Consider the following 23,172-nt stretch of genomic DNA (forward strand, 5'->3'; position numbering starts at 1 on the left):
GAAGTTAGTGGGGGTTTTCTGGTCCCTTTCTGTTTCTACAAGAATATGCTTTGAAAAGTGCCCTTAAGTCCTGTCCCCCCCCCCCAAGAAAGTCAACAACATTTTCATACGACACAACAGTCCGAACACATTTTCTACCTGTAGTATTGTCATCAATCATGTTTTTTTGAGCATCACCACTATTCTACATCAAGAAAGTCCAGCTTTGAGGTAGGAAGAGTACATAGATATTAGCCTTGGGTATATAACCCTCAATAATGAAAGGTAGACAGTCCTATAAAGTTTTGATTTATCAAGGATTTATCCAATTTAATGCATTTTTTTTCCTTTCAGCAACACTGCAGAAGTTACTAATGTTTACTACACACTGCCTGCCCCTTTCTGGTGAAGATTACCAGAACAAACAGCAGTATAGAATTGCAGAGTTGGATGGAACCCCAAAGGTCATCTTCAATCCCCTGCAATGCAGGAACAGATGTTCTAATGTCCTTTCGAACTCAGAAGCACCACCCTCTGCTAAAAATAATTTTATGCATTATTTTAATGGGATACATTTAGAACGCACATTTTACACACAGAAAATGTACAGAATTCATACATAATTTAAATTCAAAATGTTTTCCAAGAGTATTCTGCTTTTAACAACTTTAAATCTCTACAACGAGGCTGCCTGTCACAGCTTATATGTCAAAAAGCTGTGGAGGCAATAATTTAATTCCAAATAGATTTTGAGACACCATATAACTGATTCTTCAAGTCTTTTTAAGAGACATAGTTCAACAGATTCAATACATGTTTCACAGACAAGTAAGTCCTTCGTTACTGGCAGGTTCTGCAAGCTTCCTTCATGTGCATGCAGCAAATGGAACAGACAAAAAGGCAAAAATACTTCCTTCTCACACTGCTGCTACATAGTTCCAGGTGGTGAAGCATTTTAGTGCCAGCAAAAATCAGTAAGAGACCCTGAAATCACTAAATTACACCACATAGATTAACAACTGAGCAAGCCCAACTTCTGAAAGATCGATCATAGTCTTCTCTTCACCCTCCTTCAGTTCCTTCCATCTTATTCTTTCCAAAGTTGTTCAAAACTTTGTAGAAGCATCCAGCTATCTAGAGCAATTTAAAATCAAATCTTCCATTCTTTGATTTGGAACTCCTTTAAAAACAACTGCTGGACAAGTGTTTTTTATACAGCGTGGCCATGAAATCACACCAGCTATGGCTGCAACATCCATTCAGTTCTTAAAGGCTCCATATTTACTGGCTTTAGCAATGAATTCCTTTAGCAGAGAACCATCCATTTGCCAAAAAGCTGCAGTCTGGGTGACTTCAGTCAAGTGATTGACACAAAACTTAAAGCAGAATTCTTCTAAATCCTAGATACAAAACAAAAAGCCTTTTTATTAGCTTCAAAGTTTCTAAATTTTCTCTCATCCATGTTCAAATAAAGACAGCATTAAAAAGTTACGTATTTAGAATTGATTAATAGTTTTAACCATGCCATATGACAATTCTTTGTTCCAGCCACAAGATACAAGAAACGACACCCCTGCTTCTCTCACTTGCTAACGTGTAATGAAAGTTTCCTTTACACACAAGTGGGCCAGGGAGTTGGTGTTAGCTGCATTTGTATGCAAAGGCAGATTTTAAAGTTTAGTCTGTTACATAGGGTTCTTTTCTAACTACCATGTTACATTTATATAGCTCATGCAAATAATGCAAATATAAGATTAGAAAGTGAAAATTACAGAGCAAAAACAACATAGAACAATCATGTATTGAAAGATATTTTTATTCCAGGATAAAAATACAAGACCAGTCTTCAGAATTCTGCAAGGAAAGTCACATTTTACAGATCAAGCACATTAATGACTTATCCAATTGATTTCAACAGGTCTTATTCTAAGTCATTGTGTTTATCCACTAAGTAAATAGCAACTCCTGCGTCATTTGGTAGAAACAGGCAAGTTTAATACCTCAGTCTGAGTTTGTATGTAGTAGCTATTTTTCATCTTAAAATGGGGGTGGTTCCAATTGTTGCTGGACTACTAATCGCATAATCCTTGACTGGTGGCTATGCTAGGAGCTGCAAATCCAGTAACATTTGGAGATCATCAAGTTCCCCACCCCTGGCCTAAGATGCAGAACCAGTCAGAGGACCTTCTTGGTGGTGGCGCCCACCCTGTGGAACGCCCTCCCATCAGCTGTCAAGGAAATAAACAACTACCTGACTTTTAGAAAACATCGGAAGGCAGCTCTGTTTAGGGAAGTTTTTGATGTTTTATCATGTTTTTAATATTCTACTGGGAGTGGCAGCCAGATGGGTGGGGTATAAATAATAAATTATTATATTATTAGAATCCAACAACTAAGCAAATAATCCCAAAATATTTATTTAAATACTGTAGTTTATTGTGCTAACAATGGTAGAGAAAAACACAAAAAATATAGTAATAATTAAAAAAATATTATTAGGCCCAATGGAAATTGGCCTGTAGAAGGGAGCGGTCCTCCCCCACACTCACAGCAGCAGCAGCAGCAGATTCCATAGTCAGATTCCAAAGCAAGGTAGCAATCTCTACTAGTCAGGAAGAGAAACCAGCAACATCCCATAGTTCTTGGATCTCCCCATCCTACATATCACAATTCAACCCAATTCTTTTTCTCCAGTCAAACTCAGAAGCCAAGTTAATGTTGAAGTTCAAGCTACAGAATTTTTAGCAGGAATTTCTAACCAACTCTTCTTTGAACATTAAAATTCAAGCTCATGTGGCATCCTTGTCTGACCTGCTTCAGGCACCCTCATGTCTGCACCGGAAATATAAACTTCTGAACAAATCTTTCACCACAAAAACCACATTCATAAACAAAAGGCACAAAGAAAATCTTTAGCTGTGTTATTGCTCAGTGCCATACCCAATTGTCTCTACCTCTGAAGTATCAGGCTAAATGAAGCAACTCTCACTCCATGCCCCTTACCTCCAAGAGAAGCTGTATTGTTTAAGGCAGAGCTAACTGTGTTGGGGGTGGGGGGCACTTCAATTAACATTTTAAAAACCTATCCAGTTACAGCTGAAGCATCAGAAGAGTATTTTGATACATCTGAAAGTTTTAGGAAGAGAGACTTGCTAATAGCTCAAACTGAACAGCAAGCTCATCATATGCTGTGAATAGAACTATGAAACACTGATTGCATTCCCCAGTCTGATACTTGAGCCTACAAATTAATAAAGGAAGAATGAATTTTGAACTTGGGTCACTTGCAATTTAGAATTGTTTAAATATAATTCTGCACCAGAAGTCCTTGCACTCTTCCAATCCTTCTGCCTGTGTAGGCTTTGCCACTTGCCCCGTTATGAGGGTTCCCCCAAGGCCCCACCATCACACATTTCTCAGGAGGCTTCCTTGGGCAAGCAGAAGCCCTTGCACAGGGCTTTGCTGGCAGGGCTAGCTCAATGAATCCTGCCCATTCAGCTTACAGTTGGGGGTGACAATCATACTTAGGCAACAGTGAAGCACAGCTGTGCACTTTTGTTAATTTGCAACTGCTGTGGTTTCCGTGAGGCTTGCCCATGGAAGAAGAGGAGTCAATGACTCCATTCCCACACTGATAGAGTGAGGCGCCCCTTCAGGGGAAGCCCTTATAGCAATCTCTTTGTGGCCAGAGACTGCAGACATGCTGGGAGGGGAGCCCTGTCATGGGCATCGTGGCACTTGAGGATACAACTTGGAACCAGGTCAAACTTCATTCAGCTTCACGTCAATTAAATGTTTAAATTTCTAACATTCCCATTAATCAAGAACAGAACTTGAAAATTTAGATGTAAGTTTAGGTTCCTTTGGTTCAAAAGAAACAACATTCTCCTTTCCCTTCCTCCCCCACAACAAACACTCTGTGAGGAGAGTGGGGCTGAGAGACTTCAAAGAAGTGCGACTGCCCAAGGTCACCCAGCAGCTGCAGATGGAGGAGCGGGGAATCGAACCCGGTTCACCTGATTAGGAGTCTACCGCTCTTAACCACTACACCATGCTGGCTCCCTCAAGCAAGACTGATTTGTCTACAAAACTGACATAATTTTAAAACTTGTAGTTCCCTTTTGAACACACAGAAAGATTTACTGCATAGAAAATCTGTCATAGATTGTTAAATTCTCATAAACTGGCCCAGGTATATAGAAACATCTCAAAGAATGGTAGGTTGCCTTAACACCCCCTGTTATACAGAGAATGCAAGTGATTGCAACAAAATGTTGAATTGTGGTTTCTACTCAAGGTGGCCGGCATAGCCCTCTTCTGAGAGACGCCATTCCATTCTCTCTCCATGCCCCCCCCCCTTTTTCCAACAGCCCATGATTTTCAACTAGGTTTTACTCAGATTAGGCCCACTGAAATAATTGGGCCTAACTTCTGCTCTTCAAATGGGTTTAAATACCTCTGTCTGGGGTTACTGAGCCTGCTCAGTGTTTTCAGCTGTTTTTGAAGTCCATCCTCCCCTCCCCTCCCCTCCCCACCAACAACTAGTTGTTTCCTAAAGGAAACAACTGCAAAGGAGCCTGTGAGTGCCTCACTCCTGTATATGGACAGTGCCAGTTTGTCTACATAACAATCCCTAACAATTTTTCTTTTAATAATAAAATCAAAAGAAAAACAAAAAATCAGGAGTAAAAGGGATGCAATTATAGAATTACAAATGGGTACTTTTGTACTAGGGACGCAGGGGGCACTGTAGACTTGCCGCTCAGAAAGTCGGCGGTTCGAATCCCCACGACGGGGTGAGCTCCCATTGCTCAGTCCCTGCTCCTGCCAACCGAGCAGTTCAAAAGCACGTCAAAGTGCAAGTAGATAAATAGGTACTGCTCTGGCGGGAAGGTAAACGGCATTTCCATGTGCTGCTCTGGTTCGCCAGAAGCAACTTAGTCATGCTGGCCACATGATCTGGAAGCTGTATGCCAGCTCCCTCAGCCAGTAAAGTGAGATGAGTGCCGCAACCCCAGAGTCGTTCACAACTGGACTTAACTGTCAGGGGTCCTTCACCTTTTTACCTTACTTTTGTACTATGAAAGAAATAGAAAAAATAAAAAGGTCTTGCTTATAGGCACCACCAAATAAAGTATTTCAAAGGGATTTGCTATCCTTGTGAACTCAGTGCCATATATTTGATAAATAGCCCTAAAATAAGAAATAAATGAAATAAGAAGAATCAGAATGACCTCTGCTGACTTGAACATTACATGTCAATTTCTCTTTGACAGCAATAAGAATAACTTTCTTGCACCAGTTATCTAGGGTACATTGGTGCATCATGGCACGCTTTTTCAGCCCAGAGCAAGGACAAATCAAGTGCCTACTGGAAGATACACAATTAACTGGTCACATAGAAGATCCATATTACCTTTCCCAAAAACAGACCAAATACATAGTGTACATGTACATAGTGTCTAGGATCACATTTCCCCCTTTAACTGTAATGATTTCTGTAATTACTTGTTTCCCAAATTTATGAACTTCAACACAATTCCTCATGTGCCAATAAGATCCTGGCTCCCCACAGCCCTGTGAGCACAAGGCTTGGGGAGGGATCTTTGACCCCATGGAGCCTTCAATGTAGGGTTAATCAGGAGCTTATCCCCTATGATGTTTAACATCTACATGAAACAGCTGAGTGGGGTCATCCAGAGGTTTGGAGATCATTGTCAGCAATGTGCTTCTCTTTTACATCTGCAGGTGAAGCAGTGGAAGTGCTGGATGAGAGCCAACAAACTTAGCTCCAGCCATATAAGACTTGAGACACTGTTGGGGGGTGGGTCCGTAGAACAGATGGATGGGACGTGCTCTGCTCTTGATGGGGGTTACACGTTGTCTGAAGGAGCAGGTTCATAGCTTGGGGGTCCTCCTGAATCCTTGAGGCTCAGGTGGCCTCCGTGGCACAGAGTGCCTTCCATCAGCTTCATCTGGTGGCCCAGCAGTGCCCCTATCTGGACAGGGAGAGACCCACTTATGTTGTCTATGCTCTGGTTACCTCTAGGTTCGATTACTGCAACGCTTTATATGTAGGGCTGCCTCTGAAGATGGTTTGGAAACTTCAGCTGGTGCAAAATTTGGCAGGCAGGTCAAATGGAGGCCTGCACATTAGCTGAGATCCCACATTAGCTGAGATCGGTAGCGGATCATAAACAAGGACAAATGAGGGTAATCGTCCTTGCAAAAAAACCCACAAAACCACCCAAGGGGGGAGGTGAGCTCCAATTGCAGATTGTCTGATACCTGGCTCTCGTCCACCATGGATGACAGGAGGCGCTGAATGCAAAGCAATTCACTTATTGGTAACCTCCTGATACAGCCATTATGGGCAGGGGTTCTTCTGTTTATTTGAAAGAAACTGGATCTAATTTACAGGCATGTACTGGCAAGTGAGCGGCAACATTTTGATCTGGAGAGATGATTTTCTACGTAGCGAACACTGGTATGTTGGGGGAAGCAAACCTTTACGCTTTCTTTATATATCATGTTTGCTGCATTATTGATTTGGCAAACCTCCCCTTGAGTGCTAGTGGATTGATAAAAAGCAAAACGAATTAACGAGAATAAGATAATATTTATGGATTACTACAAAAATAGAAGTGCGTGATAGTATTGATATGATTTAAAGCATTGGTCTTCCACTGAATCGCAATTAGGGCTGTGGCCTTTGAAGATCTACCATGGCCCTGGCGGGATGCCAGATTGTTAGCAGTGGAATGCTGGAGGATAAGATAAGTTGGAGACCTGCCCGGGGCAATGGCCAGACCTTTTCTGTGTTAATGTGGCTACTATTGAATGATTGTAATTAAAATTAATTTAAAAAATGATACAACATTTGGCAGCCAGGTTGCTCACCAGGACAAAACAGTTTGAGCATATGACACTGATCCTGGTCCGACTGCACTGGCCACCAGTTAGTTTCTGTGCCCAATTCAAAATGCTGCCGTTGACCTATAAAGCCTTAAACAGCTCAGGACCACAATACCTCAAGGCCTGCCTCTCCCCCTGTGAATTGGCCTGGACCCTGAGATCATCCTCGGAGGCCCTAGAGATGTCGGGAATATGGCAACACGAGAACAGGCCTTTGGGGCAGTGCTCCCTGTTTGTGGAATACTTCCCTCAGGGAGATTTAGTTGGTGCCTTCATGATGCACCTTTTGGGGCCAGGTGAAAATGTTCCTCTTCAACCAAGTCTTGGGCTGATTGACATTCTAGACACCTTTTAATGTGTGTTGGTGGGGTGTTGTTTTGTTTTAAATATGTTGGGGGAGGGGGTTATTGGTTTGTTCCTTTTGTTCCTGTTTTTATTGTGTATTTTGTGTTTCTTGCATTTTTATGCTGTAGACTGCCCTGAAATCTTTGGGTGAAGGGAAGCAGTAAAATTTAAAATAAAGTATTTTGATCTGATTGACAGAAATATAACAGGAGTTATGCAAGTTGTGGCTGGGCTTCTAGCCAACCTACCGGAAATATACTAAGAGCCTCTGAGCTTTTGCACCCAGCAAGTGGAACGAAGGAGAAGGGCCAACAGGACAAGTGGCACTGCTCTCCAGAAGGCAGAGTCCCTGCATTTCTCTTTTAGGAAATGCTCCACATCCCTTAACCATCTAATATGGACAGCTAGAGAACTCTCATCTGAAGCTCGGTCCTGCTTTTTCCTCACTCCCACCCAACAGCTCTGAACAACTGAAATAGACCCCTTTCTTCCATTCTTATCTCTCTTGCTTCCAGCAAGCCTTGTGTTCCTGCCCCCTCTCCGTTTAGTTTGCACCAGATCATAGTCCAGCAAACACATGCCCACACCAAAGCCAAAAAGGCCTCCAAGCAGAGGATGTGAAGGAGAATCTCCCTGAGGGTGGTCTACATGGCGCTGCTGGGGAATCTACTTTTCCCTCAGACTGGCTTGGTACAGCTGCCGTCCTCAATGGGAAGAGCTGCCTAGTTTAAAGGCAGAGAATCCTAAAAATGGAAAAGAGGGACCCTGAAAGTGCCCATCGACAGTTGGCACCTGCCACACAGACTGAGCAGGCCCACACTCGTTCCTCTGAGGCCCCACTTCCACGGCACAGGCATCACCAAGACTCGGCACCTGAACTAGCTATGGGCATATAGGGCAATGCTAATTAAAACACCCGACTGACTGGCTGCATGAAATTTAGCAGCTGACAAACAGTTGGCACAGCACCCAAGAGTGAAGTGTGACAGCCCCCAATGGTTGCTCTGTGTGAGATATCCAGAAAATGGTTCGCAGGAGCTGGGAGGAATGCTTGCTACACTGTGCCTCAGCCAATAAACTAGATTAAATCTCTGCATACAGAAATGTTAATTTCTCCACCAAAATTTAGTTCTGCACCAAGTACATCTTAAGTATCACATTTCTCTGATTGTAGAAATACAGAGTGCTTTGGTTTTATTTTGTCCATAAGGAAAAAATAAGAGTTACTTTGCGCACTTGTGGCTCTAATAGTTTACCTCTGCATCGTAGCGAACAGCTGCAGAGAGCAAGGAGAAAGCGTTCTCCACAGTGATCCCTCTTTTGATAAGATGCTGACAGAGTTTTTTCAGTCTGTTTTCGCAATATGATGTAGCCAAATCCAGAAGCCCTAAAATCAAAATGCCACATTAAAATGTTATTTTTTCTGTTCTTAACAGCTCCAGTGCAGCATTTCTCTGTACACTCAGCATAGGACATATGAAGCTGAATCATAAAATAATGGTAAGAGGTAAATACATCATCCTCACCCCACTGGATAGGAAACCAACCACAAAACTGGGATAGCAGCATTGGAAGGCTAGGAAAAAGGGGGCAGGAATCAGCAGGCAGTAAAGGTGAAATACAAGAGTTATTCCATGCTCAAGGATGGGGGAGATCCTTCCTCAGAGGGACATTTCCCACAGCAGTTATTGAATACAAGCAACATTACAGCGTCTCCTGTTGAGTCCATTGCATTTGTGTCAACTGTCCTTTGAATTTGAGAATTGCTGCTGGAAACATGAGCTCAAGAAAGGATTTCTTCTCTTGAAACATGCCAAGGGGGAAAAAAATCTCATTTCCAGTGCTTTTTTCTGGGGGGGAGGAGGTGCCACATGATCCCCCCCCTCGATTTCTCTCACACTGTGTACCATTGAGTACGGCCGGGAGGAAACACTGCTCATTTCTAGCACCTAGATTTCCTCCCCTCTGCTCTGTTTCCTCAGGATAGAATCCAGTTTTTTAAAGGCCCCCACCCCTTAAAACTAACTTCCATTGGCCTAGAAGGAACCACCCGTGTATTGGCAAATAAATACAGCAAATTAATGATACTATAACTGCAAACTGCTCTTTTTGAAGTAAAAACTCTCCAAATGAATTTTCGTTTTTAACACCAATTTGAAACAATGGCGCTCAGAGCCCAGATCCATTTTTTTGAAGCAAGCTGCTCTACGTCCATCAGCTCAGTTCACCCCAGACCAGCACAGAGGCCTCAAGAGCTCTTGCAGACACCCCATCCCTGGCGAAAATGCAAGCAGGGCAGGCAAAGGGGCACTGGCTGAAGTGTCTCGTTACTCTGCCACTGGGGATGTGCCTCCACGTCTATTTCTTCTTCCCTTCCCTTTCTTGAAACAAAGTCAGCTCTCCACAATTTCTCTGCACAATTTAGCCCCCGTCCCCAAGTGCTACCTATCGCGTCTTCAGGCGGCAGATCAACGCTGTCTGTGTAGAGATACTCCAGAAAAGCACGGTATACTGGGTAGGAAAACTGGTCAATTTCTATCACCTCCTTCATGTCTTCATTCCAATAGGACTGGAACATAGTACGAAAATGCTCACATCTGTGGGGGGGGGGAGGAAAAAAACTACATTCCAGATTCTGCAGAATACATTAGGAACATGGGAAAGTACCACCTAAGAATTCACCACAATATTCTGTACTCCTCCCCTGCCCCCAATAGTTTAAGTTAGAATTGGGACATGCTCATCATGACAGTGGGTTGTAGCCAATGGTGCCATTGTGCCCCAAAAAAGCACTTACATTTGCAAAAGTGGGTTTTTGTTTTGTACCCTACTCAATTGCATTTTATTTTTATCTAATTTCTATGAAATGTTATTTAATGTTGTTGAAAGCATATCCTGCACCAAGATCTGCAATAGGAAGTGGGAGACTGGTGAAGTTTGGATGAACCTGGCATGAGAATAAAACAAATTAAAATAAAAGGAGTGGGAAAGGACTGGTTGATTAAAGAAACAAAGATGAACAATCAAGTTTATTAGCCACTTTGGACATTGCATTAGCACTCGGCCACAGGGCATTAGACACGAGTATTACCTGATTTTCAAGACAGCTTTATGTACATAAATGAATTTTCCATCTACTCTAAATTTTAGATCCGAGGTTTCAGGGCTATCAAATTCTCTCTTCAGGGACTCTGTCACTGTTAAGAAGTCCTCATGCTCTGCAAAGATTAAACATCATTATACTGAAAGCAATATTAAGGCTCCATACACAGTCTGCATCCCAGGTGCTTTCACTGCTGCTTTGAGAAGCAACATACACACAGAGCTAACCCTAATCTGCAGTTTCTTATGAAGCACTGCATTTTGGATGCCTTTCCTCCACAAACCAGCTTCAGTCTTAATTAAAGATGCAAATACATGTTAAAAGGAGAGGGGATAGTTTTCCACAAGTTCATTAAGTAGGAATCCACAGAACTGTCACTGTGATTAGCTGACTGTTTAAATTCTGGCTGTCATAATTGGGGGCAATCTCTATCAAGGAAAAATATGTTCTGTTGTTCATGTGCTCTTTTTAAAAAAAACCAGGCCAGCATTTGCTCAAAATGAGCAGGAGGTAAATGAAGTTACCAGCCTCTGCTGTTGTGTCACTAGTCTCCCACTCTGTCATTTTAAAACAGCATTCATTCTCCTTAGCCTTTTCATTTCCACTGCTGCTTGCTGCTTTACTGGGCGAGGGTGGCGGCTGCAATAGTAACAACTTAAAAGAGTGTGTCAAAATATTGCTGCCTAACAGCCCTGAGACCCAATCTACTTCTTCTTTTTAAGAAAAAGGAAAATGCACTCCTGGGGACATGAATTTGTTGGAGCATGCTTAACATTTTCCCTTTGGGCTGTTGGTTTTTAAAACTGCTGAAAGCCACTTGCAAGAGACATCCCATTCTCCCAAGTGCTGCTGTTGCAGTTAACTTCACAGCACCTCACCCAAATATATGCCCCTCTTTTAAAAAATAAATAAAATCCAAAGCCAGGAGCAGGCATAGGCAAACTCCGGCCCTCCAGATGTTTGGGACTACAATTCCCATCATCCCTGACCACAGGTCCTGTTAGCTAGGGGTGATGGGAATTGTAGTCCCAAACATCTGGAGGGCCGGAGTTTGCCTATGCCTGGCCAGGAGAATGGAAACACAACAGTATTCTCTCAGCTTCCCGTTCCAGCAATGAGCAGAACTCATTAAAGTCTCTCAGCTAAAGCCTCCCAGCATCGCCTGCCAAAAAACCCAATATGGAGATAATAATCACGGCCTGCATTCACATTTTCATTGTCAGGGTACTTTTACAAATAAGAAGTCACATTTTTTGTCTGAAGTTAAACTTGAGGGAGGGATCCGGAGCTCCTGCCTTGGCTGCTCTCTCTTGTCACTCTTTCTCCCAATCAGAGCGACACTAAAATTCTAGCTCTTTCCATTGTTCTCTATGGATGTTTCTACCACAGGAAGAGCAACTAAGAGCTTTAAGATGAACCAAAAGTCCTTTCTCCAGACAGTGGGCATGTCACTAAAGGTTTTATTTCACTTCCTTCATTAGTTAGGAGCAATGAAAGACAAGAGCAAGTTCTTGTTTCCTATAAAATATTTGGGTCAAATGCAAATATTTTGCCTCTTATTTACAATTCTAAAATAGCTGGAGACTTGCTTTTTCTTTTAACTTAAAAACAGAGAATCTCGACAAGCCAACAGTCCAAATGTGTGGCTGGACTGGGGCCAGGTGTGACCAGACCTTGAACAGAATCCTGCTCCATCCCTTCCCCCCAATCCTGATCACTTCTCCCAGCAAGCGCCCTCTGCTAAAGGGCATTGCAGCTGACCTCTCTCACCCCCCACCGCATGAAAGGCAACATGGGTATTTTGCACTATCCACAGGAAAAGCCAAGAGTGACAATCCAATGGTCTGGAGGCTGAACTTTTGGGTTCCTTTGATGCTATTTTCCCCTCCTACAGAAATAAGTGAAAGCTGCCCATTGAAAATGGAAAGAAATCCAGGATGTTCATTAGCAAAGCTGCAATTGAGCATCATTGGCCTGCCTAGAACAAAAAAGAGAATAGTTAATACTTCAAGTTGTATTTTCCCACATAAAGGATGATCTAAGTTTAAGTTTTAAGCATTTTTTTAAAAATGCACTGCAAATGCCATTACTGCAGGTGGCAGGTGTGTGTTATTGCTAAGAACTGCTTACCACAGTTCTGTAGTATTAATATTGCAAATCAGAGATGGGGCTGAGGCTGTTTTGAACATCTAGCCAAAAGATCTCACATTGCAGCAAGAGGTCAGTCCCTCTGAGGTCTTCTTTCGGCTGAAACTGTGTGGCTTTGTGTACTTTGCATATGGACATGATGCACTTTTAAGAATTTTTTTTAAACCCACAATTACATTTTCCATGCTAAATAGTGTGAACTTTCATCTTTGCTCCTTCCTTTTGCTCAATTAAGGACCACTGCCGTCCAATCACAGCTACACTACGTGACAGCTCACCCTTAAGGGACCTAAAGCTGGAGACTCTGCTAAATCTTGCTATTGGAAGTATCGGGTGGACAACACAGAGAGATGTTAAGCAAGAGACTGAGAGAAATTCATTTGGGGGAAACTGTGGTGGCGCAGTTGATAGAAAGTCACTGAGGGGACTTTTTGTGGAGATGGTATTCCCTAGCCTTGTTAGCTCAGGTGTTGGACTCTGCTCTCGTACAGATGATGTTGTGCCAGGGCAGGTGCAAAGAACCAGGAGCCTGCCTATAGGAAGAGAGGAAAGCATTTTGTGAAGTGCCAGTGGTTGAGAGTTTGGGAAACAGAACTAGATTTTGGAGGTGAAGGAGACTCTGTTCTTTATGTATGGTACACTCCCGGGGTGGAGAGAAGAGTGCTGACATTCTTAAAAAGGACATGAAGGGATTGAGACTTGAGAGAGAGAGATACGAGAATAATGCCTTTGGTCCTATAACCTTCTCACCATTATTTGTGCAGGGAGCAGCCAGATATACTTGTTCTGAATGCAGTGAGGCATTTTTACTATTTTTCACAGGGTACCAGAAGCGATTGTTTGACTATCAAGCCTGGACAGAGTTTGGAAAACCTCATCTCCAAGCTCTGTAAAAATAAACAGCAACCATGTTTGAGCCACTGCAGCCTGGAGGTTAGCGTGCTGGACAACAACCAAAGTTCAAATCCCTGCCTGCCCACCCCTGGTCCTGCCATGAAGTTCACTCTATAGTAATACTATAGAGGAGGACAAGCAATGAAAACAGGCAAAGCTGTGCCTTCTGACCATTAGAAGCCTGACTCAAATCCTTTTTGGTATTTGCATCCTTTGGCAGCCAGCGAAACTAGAAGCTTGTTTTCAGTGTTTAATAATAAAAAGTTGAGCATGTTCTCACCTACTGAGAGTAGACGCCACATCACAGCAGGAGTGGAAAAGCAAGCAAACACATCATCAGTGCAGGAAAAGTGGGTAACATGGGGAAGAACCACCGATTGCCCCCGACACTGACCCCACATGTATACCAGGCCACTCTGTGTCTTGGCAGCAGAAGTGTGAGCAGAATGGCAAGCTGCAATCTCTACTACTCTGAAAGAAAGAAAGAAAGAAAGAAAGAAAGAAAGAAAGAAAGAAAGAAAGAAAGAAAGCAAGCTACAGGTTAGTCAGCTGCTGACACCAGGCATTTACAATACACAAAGAATTGCATAATATGTCATGAAGGTATACATGGAGATTACAGGAAGTGTCATAACAGACTATGCAAGACATAAACAAATTCAATTATCACAAGACTCCATAACTAGTAGCTTTAGTGCTGAAAAAGGGAGATTCATGAATGTCTCTCTCTTTAGGATGCACACCCTCTTCTTCTAAAAGTACATGCACCTCAGGGCATTTATCACAGTATTTATGCTCAATTGCACAAGAAGGAATATTTACCCTTTAATAAAATTAATTAACACAATTATTACATCATTCCCAGTCTAAGAGGTGATGTGCATCACTGAACAATTGCCATATATAACTGGCAATGGGCAATGAAGGCCAGCTGCCTCAGAGTGCCTCTTGCAGGAGACACAGAGGAGGCCCCAGCTGTGAGGGGTGAGGAAACCTGCAGCCCACTATCACCTGCAAGGCCACAGGTGGGGAGAGTGAGCCTGTTCCACAAGATCTAAGCAATTAAATAATCCAGCTGTGAACCTGCCAAAAACACCAACACCTGCAAATGGCAGGAAGAGAGGACTCCTCCTCCCCCCCCCCGTTGCCTCTGCAAACAGGAAGCAGATTTGTCTTGGCCTTCAAGCCGCCTAGATTTCAAACAGAGCAGGCAAAGGAAGTGTTTCTTTGCCCACATGATGTGGTTGCTGGAAGCTACAGAACCCATTTCCTTTGTTGATGCAGCATGATTCAAAACCACAGGGGCAGACTTTCCATGCAGTGGTTGCTGTAAGTGCCCATCACTTCCACAATGGAACAGGTGGCAGCTTGGAAATGGACACTTTACTGCAGGTAATAATTTGGAAATTCACAATTTTGTAAAGTGCTACATACCTGAATATGAAGTATGATGTCCATAAAACTCAAGCTTCTGCTTTTTTTATGGGTGTTTTATCTAAAACCTGTTATCTCTTTTCCCCCTCACCTACAGAAGCCCAAAGAGTAGCATTTCAGTATAAAGCGGCAGAACTGCTGTATATGCAAGCATTATTAGAAATCTTATTCTATCGCTACAGCATTGTAAGCAACAGATCTGTGTCACACAACCCGATACACATTTACTAAGAAGCAACAAGTCCTGCTATGCTAATTGCAGATTACACATAGGAAAGTGTGAAAATAACTGTGCCGGGGGGCAGGGAGGAAGGAAAGGCTTCTAATATTGTACAATCCCAGCAGCTTCACCACCAAGCCATTCCAACATTTTCAGCTTTGTGCACCAAAGGTATTGCTGAGGCTTACAGCTGTCTGCACATTCAGTGCTATTCTCTCTCTCTCAGTACTGTTTTGTTTTAAGTGAAGGTATGAAAAGACCACATTTCCAAATAGTAAGTCATTGAAGTACATGTGAAAGCAGTACATGTGAAAAGGATCTAGGAGTCTTGGTTGACCACAAACTTGACATGAGCCAACAGTGTGATGCGGCAGCTAAAAAAGCCAATGCAATTCTGGGCTGCATCAATAGGAGTATAGCATCTAGATCAAGGGAAGTAATAGTGCCACTGTATTCTGCTCTGGTCAGACCTCACCTGGAGTACTGTGTCCAGTTCTGGGCACCACAATTCAAGAAGGACACTGACAAACTGGAACGTGTCCAGAGGAGGGCAACCAAAATGGTCAAAGGCCTGGAAACGATGCCTTATGAGGAACGGCTAAGGGAGCTGGGCATGTTTAACCTGGAGAAGAGGAGGTTAAGGGGTGATATGATAGCCATGTTCAAATATATAAAAGGATGTCACATAGAGGAGGGAGAAAGGTTGTTTTCTGCTGCTCCAGAGAAGCGGACATGGAGCAATGGATCCAAACTACAAGAAAGAAGATTCCACCTAAACATTAGGAAGAACTTCCTGACAGTAAGAGCTGTTTGACAGTGGAATTTGCTGCCCAGGAGTGTGGTGGAGTCTCCTGCTTTGAAGGTCTTTAAGCAGAGGCTTAACAACCATATGTCAGGAGTGCTCTGATGGCGTTTCCTGCTTGGAAGGGGGTTGGACTCGATGGCCCTTGTGGTCTCTTCCAACTCTATGATTCTATGATTCTATGAAGACAGAATCATGTTGACCATACATTCTCTCAAATACTAGAATCCCTCCCCCTATGCTGCTATAAATGGACATCTAATGCTCTTGCATTCTACAGTGATAAAAAAGTACAACAGCTACATGTAGCCAATGCATGCCCCCAGACAATACCACTAGAGGACCTAAAAGGGAAGGCATGGCCTGTAATAGATTTGATAAATGGCAAAATCCTAACCAAAAATGAGCTGACTTTGGGCCACTGCCATTAGATATGAAAAAGTGACCCCTTAGCCCCACATGGATGCCAAGAGAGCAGAGAGAAAATTCAGATGGTACAGATCCGTGTTCCTCACCTTGGGGTCCCCACATGTTCTCTGCCAGCTCTGCCTTTGGCCAGCCCCCTTACCACTACCTCAAAGGCCATGTTGAGGACGTTCAATGAGATGAAGGAAGATTGTGAGGTTGTGCCTGATGCCTCAGGGCCCATATCTGGTTACCACAGCGTAGGATCAGGTTTTTTGGGCAAGCATTTAAATGTGAAAATATGGACCACATTCAAGACACAATTAGACTTCCGGTTGGTCACCCAGTAATGGAAGACGGGAGTTCTTTCAGCTGAAAGAGCCCCAGCGCTGTGAAGCAGGGGGAGACTGCAAGAGTGTTGCGGTCCCCCGGAAAAACCTCAGATCAGGTGTTCTGAGGACCTGGTGATCCGGTGGGTGCCCTTTACGACTCCCCGGTAAGCTCGCAAGAGCCCCGAGAGTGAGTGGGGTTGGAGACGCGGCACAGCGGAAATGACTGCTTCCTTCACTGCGCGAAGCTCTGAGTCTGCCAATTGTGAGTGGCCAATTCCTTCAATAAAAAGACTCAAAATTTGGAACTGTAAGTAAAGAACAAAGTCTTAATTTGACCAAGATTAGAGGAGGGGGAAGGGATTTAAAAACGGAGGTTGATCCCTTTTGCTGAAAGAAAGTGGAGTTGGTAAGCAAGGACCAAAGCCTTAGGTGGAAAAAGACTTTTGAAAGTTTGCAAGTTAAACCTATGCCCCTCTTCTGCAGGGGGAAAAATATTTCAATTGCTACAAACCCTGCGGGACTGTGTTTTTAAGTAAAGAGGCTCCTCCATTCTGTTGCGGACCTCCCGGGAGGGAAAGGCTAGACTCCATTGTGACGTCACAATGGAAGAGGAAACATTCAATCTTCGTTTCCACTGACTCTGTTATTTTGTATCCTGTGGCTGTCTGGACACATTTTAAAGTAGCTAAAAGTGTCTTCTACTTCCAGGACTGTCTGTTAACTTTATATGTGATCTGGAAAACTTCTTTTTACTCGCAGCCTGCTTTAATAACATGGAACAGGGGGGCTGCTGGCTGCCTGGGCTGACAGCTGTGGGACTGGTGGTGGGATCCTGTTTTCCTCTCTCATTCCACTAAGCTGTGGGACTGACCTTGAAATTCCTGAGCCATTATGTTTGCTGATAAACAAGAGAAGGTAACCACAAGACATGGCTCTAAAAATCCACCCTTTGAGGAATCTGTAATGGTACTACTGAATGAAATTAGAGACAATACAAATCACAACACAGAGGGTATAGAAAGACTGGATAAAAAGATTGAAGCTTTAAGTTCTGAACTGAAAGAGGTTAAGACTGAGATAACTACACATGATACAAGGTTGGCACAGCTAGAGACAGAGTGCCGGACTTGGAAAGACTACAATATGAAAATGCCAATTCGATTGCCTTTCTTCAAATGAAGGAAAGAGAATCTCATTTGAGATTGAGAGGGGTGCCTCAACTGGATGAGGAGAAACTCAAGGAGTGTCTGGTGGGCTATTTTGTGGCGTGGTGGGATTTGGAAAAGGAAGAAGTTGAGTTGTGGATAGAAAAAGCTTACAGATTTGGGCCCAAAAAGGATAGAAAAATAACCTATGACTGTATAGTGGTCTTCAAGACCAAGGAACAGAGAGATACCATTTTGGGATTGCATTATAAAAAAGGCTTAAAAATACAGGACAAATCCATTGTCCTCTTCAAGGAGATTCCTAGACACTTCCTGAATTTAAGATCCAATTTTACAGAATTGGCAAACATTTTGAGTAAAAACATTTTTTCCAGGTGGGAATTCCCAGAGGGCCTATCGTTTAAATTCGAAGGAAGGAAGCAAAGAATTAAGACTGTGGGGAGAGAGGGACAGATTTCTGCAAAAGCACGCGGTGGAACTTGGACGGCAAAGCCTGCAGCTGCCAGGGGCAGGAGCGGTGACCCCTTAATTTAACATCATGGCGCTGAGAGTTTATTCTCCTCAGAAAAGGAGACAAGTATATCATGTGTTGGAAAAACAGAATTTGGATGCAATTTGTCTACAGGAAACACATATTACAAGACTACATAGAAAAAATTTATCATAGAAAAAAAACTTGGACAAGAATTTATTTCTTCAGACAAAGTGAAAAAAGAGGAGTGGTTTTTTAATATCAAAGAAAAATGGAACCCAAAACTGATCTTTAAAGACGAGGAAGGAAGACACATAGCAGTGGAAATTATAGCACAAGGCGAAAAATATTTGTTATTGGGAATCTATGCACCTAATGATGGCAAAGCGGAATTCTTCAAGAACTTGGAAACAAGTCTTTTGGACTATTTGGATTACAAATTAATTCTAATGGGAGACCTGAATGGAGTTGCATCTACTTTGATGGATAGGACTCAGAGGCAAAAAAATTTGAATGCTAGCAGACTACCTAAGGCTTTCTTTGATATAACTGACAAATTTGATCTGTCAAACATATGGAGAGCCAGAAATCCAACTGAAAAAGACTTCACTTTTTTATTCAGATGCAAACCAATCATTTTTGAGAATTGACTACCTATAAATATCCAGAGACTTGGTTCCTGAAGTATCAAAAACGGAAATTTGCCCTAAAACCTGCTCAGACCACAATGCAGTTTTTGTGGAACTGAAAATGTCCTTACAGGGTTCCTTCAGATGGAAAATGATGATTTGTTGAGAAGTACCCAAATTGTAAATAAAGCCCAAAAAGCTCTAAAGGATTATTTCAAAATTAATATGAATCAGGGAACGGAAACAAGGGTTATTTGGGATGCCAGCAAAGCAGTAATGAGAGGATTTCTCATTCAACAAAATTCAATTAGGATAAAGATACAGAATGAGAAAAAAGGTAAGATTTTGGAACAACTAAAAGATAAAGAGAAGGGTCTTAGAGGGAACCCAAAGAATTTGCAGATACAAAAGAAAATTAAAACCCTACAGATTCAATATTCACAGATTATAAATCAAGAAATAGAATGGAAACTAAGGAGGATGAAACAAAGGAATTTTGAATCTGCAAATAAATGTGGGAAACTTTTAGCTTGGCAATTAAAAAAGAGGCAAAAGCAAAGTACCGTATTTTTTGCTCTATAAGACTCACTTTTTCCCTCCTAAAAAGTAAGGGGAAATGTGTGGGCGTCTTATGGAGCGAATGCAGGCTGCGCAGCTATCCCAGGAGCCAAAACAGCAAGAGGGATCGCTGCTTTCGCTGTGCAACGATCCCTCTTGCTGTTCTGGCTTCTGGGATTCAGAATAATTTTTTCTTGTTTTCCTCCTCCAAAAACTAGGTGCTTCTTGTGGTCTGGTGCGTCTTATAGAACGAAAAATACGGTACTATCACAAATATTGTAACAGAAGGAAAGTCTGTGGAGAACCCTGTGGACATAAGAAAATGTTTTCACAAGTACTACAAACAACTGTATAAAAAGGAGAAAGAGGACCAGGCCAAGATTGAGCAATTTATTAAAACCAATGGTTTGCAGAAGATTCCTGAGGATAAAAAGATCCTACTAAAAGGACTGGTTTCAAGACAGGAAGTGGAATATGCAATAAACTCAATGCAACTTGGCAAGACCCCGGGACCAGATGGTCTATCAGCAAAATACTATAAGACATTGGCTTATCAAATAAAAAGAGTGATAGTCTTACCGAAGCTACTCTTTTTATTCCAAACAATTCCAATTATAGGAAAGACCAGCAGTATTGACAAGTGGCAAAAAGAAATTTCTAGATTTTTGTGGAAGGGTAAAAGACCAAGAGTAAAGCATAATATATTAATAGATACTGTAGAAAGAGGTGGCTTCGGATTTGAAGCTATATTACGAAGCCTCATGTCTTCTCTGGTTGAAAGATTGGTGTTTATTAAAAAATTGGGATATTTTAGATCTAGAAGGTCATGACACCCGTCTTGGATGGCATGGCTATCTTAATTATGGGAAAATAAAGGTGGACTGGAGTTTTTCAAATCATATAATAAGAAATGCTATATATAAGGTGTGGGGAAAATACAAAAGATATTTGGAACAGAAAACCCCAAGATGGAACTCTCCATTAGAAGCAATCGCTGTTAAAAAAAACAACAACATCAAAGAGAACTGGATAACGTATAACACAATATTAAGGGAGGAGGAGGGTCAACTAATATTGATAAGTTATGAGAAAATAAAAGATCACTTTTCTAGATTACTCCCAGGTGAATGAAATGTTCAGACAGGATAAGCAGATAGGTTTTGAAAAGGAGCCTTCAAGATTTGAAAGAGAATTACTGAATAGTAAAACTAAAATAATCGCAGAAATGTATAGACTTCTTTTAGACTACGAAGTAATGGATGAGAAGGTTAAGGCTTCAATGATAAAGTGGGCCCAAGAAGTGGGCCGTCCAATTATGCTAAAAGATTGGGAAAACTTATCGAAGGTAAATTTGAAATTTACAGCCAGCTATCACGAAAAGTCGGACACGACTAAACGACTAAACAACAACATAATATAAGAGAGAACATGATGAAAATGGCTCATAGGTGATACCTCACTCTTTCCAGATTATCAAGAATGTATAAAAATTTGGCGAATGCTTGTTGGAGATGTGGAGGAAATAACGGTGACATGATCCACATGTGGTGGACGTGTGAAAAGATTAAGATTTTTTTGTCACTAATGGGCCAGATTTCAGTGGTTAAGATGAATGTATTGCCAAAGACGTTATTTCTGTTTCAAGCCCTCACAATTATAGATAATATGAAATGTTTTAAAGAATGGCAGAAAGCTTTATCTAGATTCATCTGGCAGGGGAAAAAACCCAGAATTAAATATAAATTACTAACAGATTCTAAAGAAAGAGGGGGATTTTCCCTGCCAGATTTGAAAATCTATTTTGAAGCGGCTGCACTTTGCTGGATTAAGGAATAGATACTGTCAGGGAATTGCCATCAGAGGGAAGAGGAGACGTAAAAGGCTCCAGTGATGCAGGGGAGGCTCAGAGACTCTTCCAGTGAAATCAGCGGAGAGAGCACAGGACCTCCGCTTGGCACGCCCACGCTGCGCAGAAGGCTTCCACGCAGAGAATCTAGGCGGAGACTTGGAGTCAAGCAACTTTTATGTTGGAGGAAATTTAGGTCCCGCCCACTGACGGATTCTGCCAGTGACTAAGACAGTCGCGTTTCAAGGGCTGTCAAACCAGGGAAAGTTTTAGCTATACGACTAGCTTGGAGCAGTTTGCAGTTTACGCACAAGCAACCCCAATTCCCATTACAGCAATCCGTCAGTCCTTCGTTGCTTGTGCGGAGAGCAGCAGAGGCAGCGTCATGAGTCAAGCTCGAGGAGCAGGCGCCGGAGAGGGGGCCAGGAAGGAACCAACGCTCGAAGAGAGAAACAGAGAGTTGGAGCAGCAACTGGCTATACTAGCGGCGCAGCTGGATGAAAGGCGGACTCAGGATGCCCAGGGGAAGCCCACCCCCATCGCAAGGAAGGTACCGGGACTAGTGCAAAAGTTTTCAGGCAACCCCAGAGACTATAATGCATTTAAGACAGAAGTGCAATATGCGCTGGACCTGCAGTATGAGGACTTTGTAGACGATGGGGGGAGGGTCGCTTTTGTGATAGGGCACCTGGAAGGCGGGGCCAGAGAATGCATTAGGCCCTTAATGGCATCAGAGAATGCCGCCTTAAAGGACTTGAGGAAATTTTTTAGCGCCATGGACCACATGTTCTCAAGTGATGTGGAGTTAAGCGTGACACGCAAGGAGCAGATGGCGTGCAAACAAGGGAACCAATCAGTGAGAGAGTACTGGTCACAATTTGCCATGCTAATCCACAAACTCGGGTGGGAACTGGGTTCCGAACCAGTACAAATGCTATTTGAGGAAGGCTTATCCTCTTGGGTAAAAGATGAACTTTCCCGCTCGCCCCGCCCGCAATCGATGGACCAGCTGACTAAAATGGCGCTTGCTAAACAAAGGGAAAACAATACTTTATGCTCTACTCCAATTTTTTGCGGCTGACGGAGCCTCCCACATCCCCTCTGCATTGAAGGTATACCACGCAAAAGTGGTTTCCACCCTCTGCTATGCTGCCCCGCTCTGGGCCCCTGGGTCCAATTTAACATCGCTGGAGACATTGCAGAATCAGTTTCTCTGTCGCCTCCTGAAACTCCCCATGTGTGTGAGCAACGCAGCCATACGTCTGGAGTTAAGGATTGCAACATTGGAGACTGTCATCTGGAAGCGAGTCTTTGGCTATTGGCTGTCCAGCTGGCATAGGCTTCCCGACCATTACCTTTTTCAGTGCCTCTGGCGGGACGAATTTGTTAATCCGTGGGTAGGAAAAATCCATGCCAAACTTCTGAGCATCGGAATTTCCCCAGCGGACTCCCTAAAGATGAACTTACGCTCAGCTAAAAGCCTCATTGAGCAAAGATTAGCAGACATTGAAAGTCAACACAACCTTGCCAGAGGTGGGGGTGTCTGCTCCCCCAGGTATCACGGAATAACCCCACCACTTGACCTTCCATCATACATGTCATCTCTTTCATCAGTACCACACCGACTTGCATTTATTCGTGCAAGGTTCAATGTCCTTCCATCGAACCTCCTGAGCCACAGATTTTCCAAGGGTTTGGTGTCTCCGCTATGCGTGTGTGATGGGAAAACTGTTGAATCTCTTCCACATATAATGTTCAACTGTCCCCTACATAGCATAGCCAGGACTAAATTCCTGGGCCCTGCTTTACTGCGCTTGGTTAGCAGGCCTGTTGAGTCACACGCCGCACTGCTTTTGCAGGATACAGATCCTTCTGTTACTCTGCAGGTGGCGAGATTCCTGAATGCGGTTATCTCACACGCAAA

General features: G+C 42.9%; 1 protein-coding gene across 4 annotated transcripts in view; it reads right to left on the reverse strand.

Annotated features, from left to right (window-relative positions):
* Nucleotides 1-23,172, reverse strand: part of LOC310703069 (RCC1 and BTB domain-containing protein 1) — a 177,436-nt gene that overhangs the window by 139,096 nt on the left and 15,168 nt on the right. Inside the window, exons 8-12 of one of the 4 annotated variants that reach the window (XM_083495074.1) lie at nt 13,665-13,855; nt 10,331-10,457; nt 9,685-9,836; nt 8,496-8,626; nt 524-1,379 (exon numbers count right to left, since the gene is read on the reverse strand). In XM_083495074.1, the coding sequence (XP_083351200.1) occupies nt 1,239-1,379; nt 8,496-8,626; nt 9,685-9,836; nt 10,331-10,457; nt 13,665-13,855 (742 nt within the window). In that variant the 3' untranslated portion in view covers nt 524-1,238. Of the gene's footprint in view, nt 1-523; nt 1,400-8,475; nt 8,627-9,684; nt 9,837-10,330; nt 10,458-13,664; nt 13,856-23,172 lie in introns of those variants that run through there. The other 3 variants (XM_083495076.1, XM_083495075.1, XM_083495077.1) reach the window with 3 other exon arrangements.

This window comes from Podarcis liolepis, assembly GCF_965112155.1.
Source record: "Podarcis liolepis genome assembly, chromosome: 3".
In the NCBI taxonomy this organism is placed as follows: domain Eukaryota; kingdom Metazoa; phylum Chordata; class Lepidosauria; order Squamata; family Lacertidae; genus Podarcis; species Podarcis liolepis.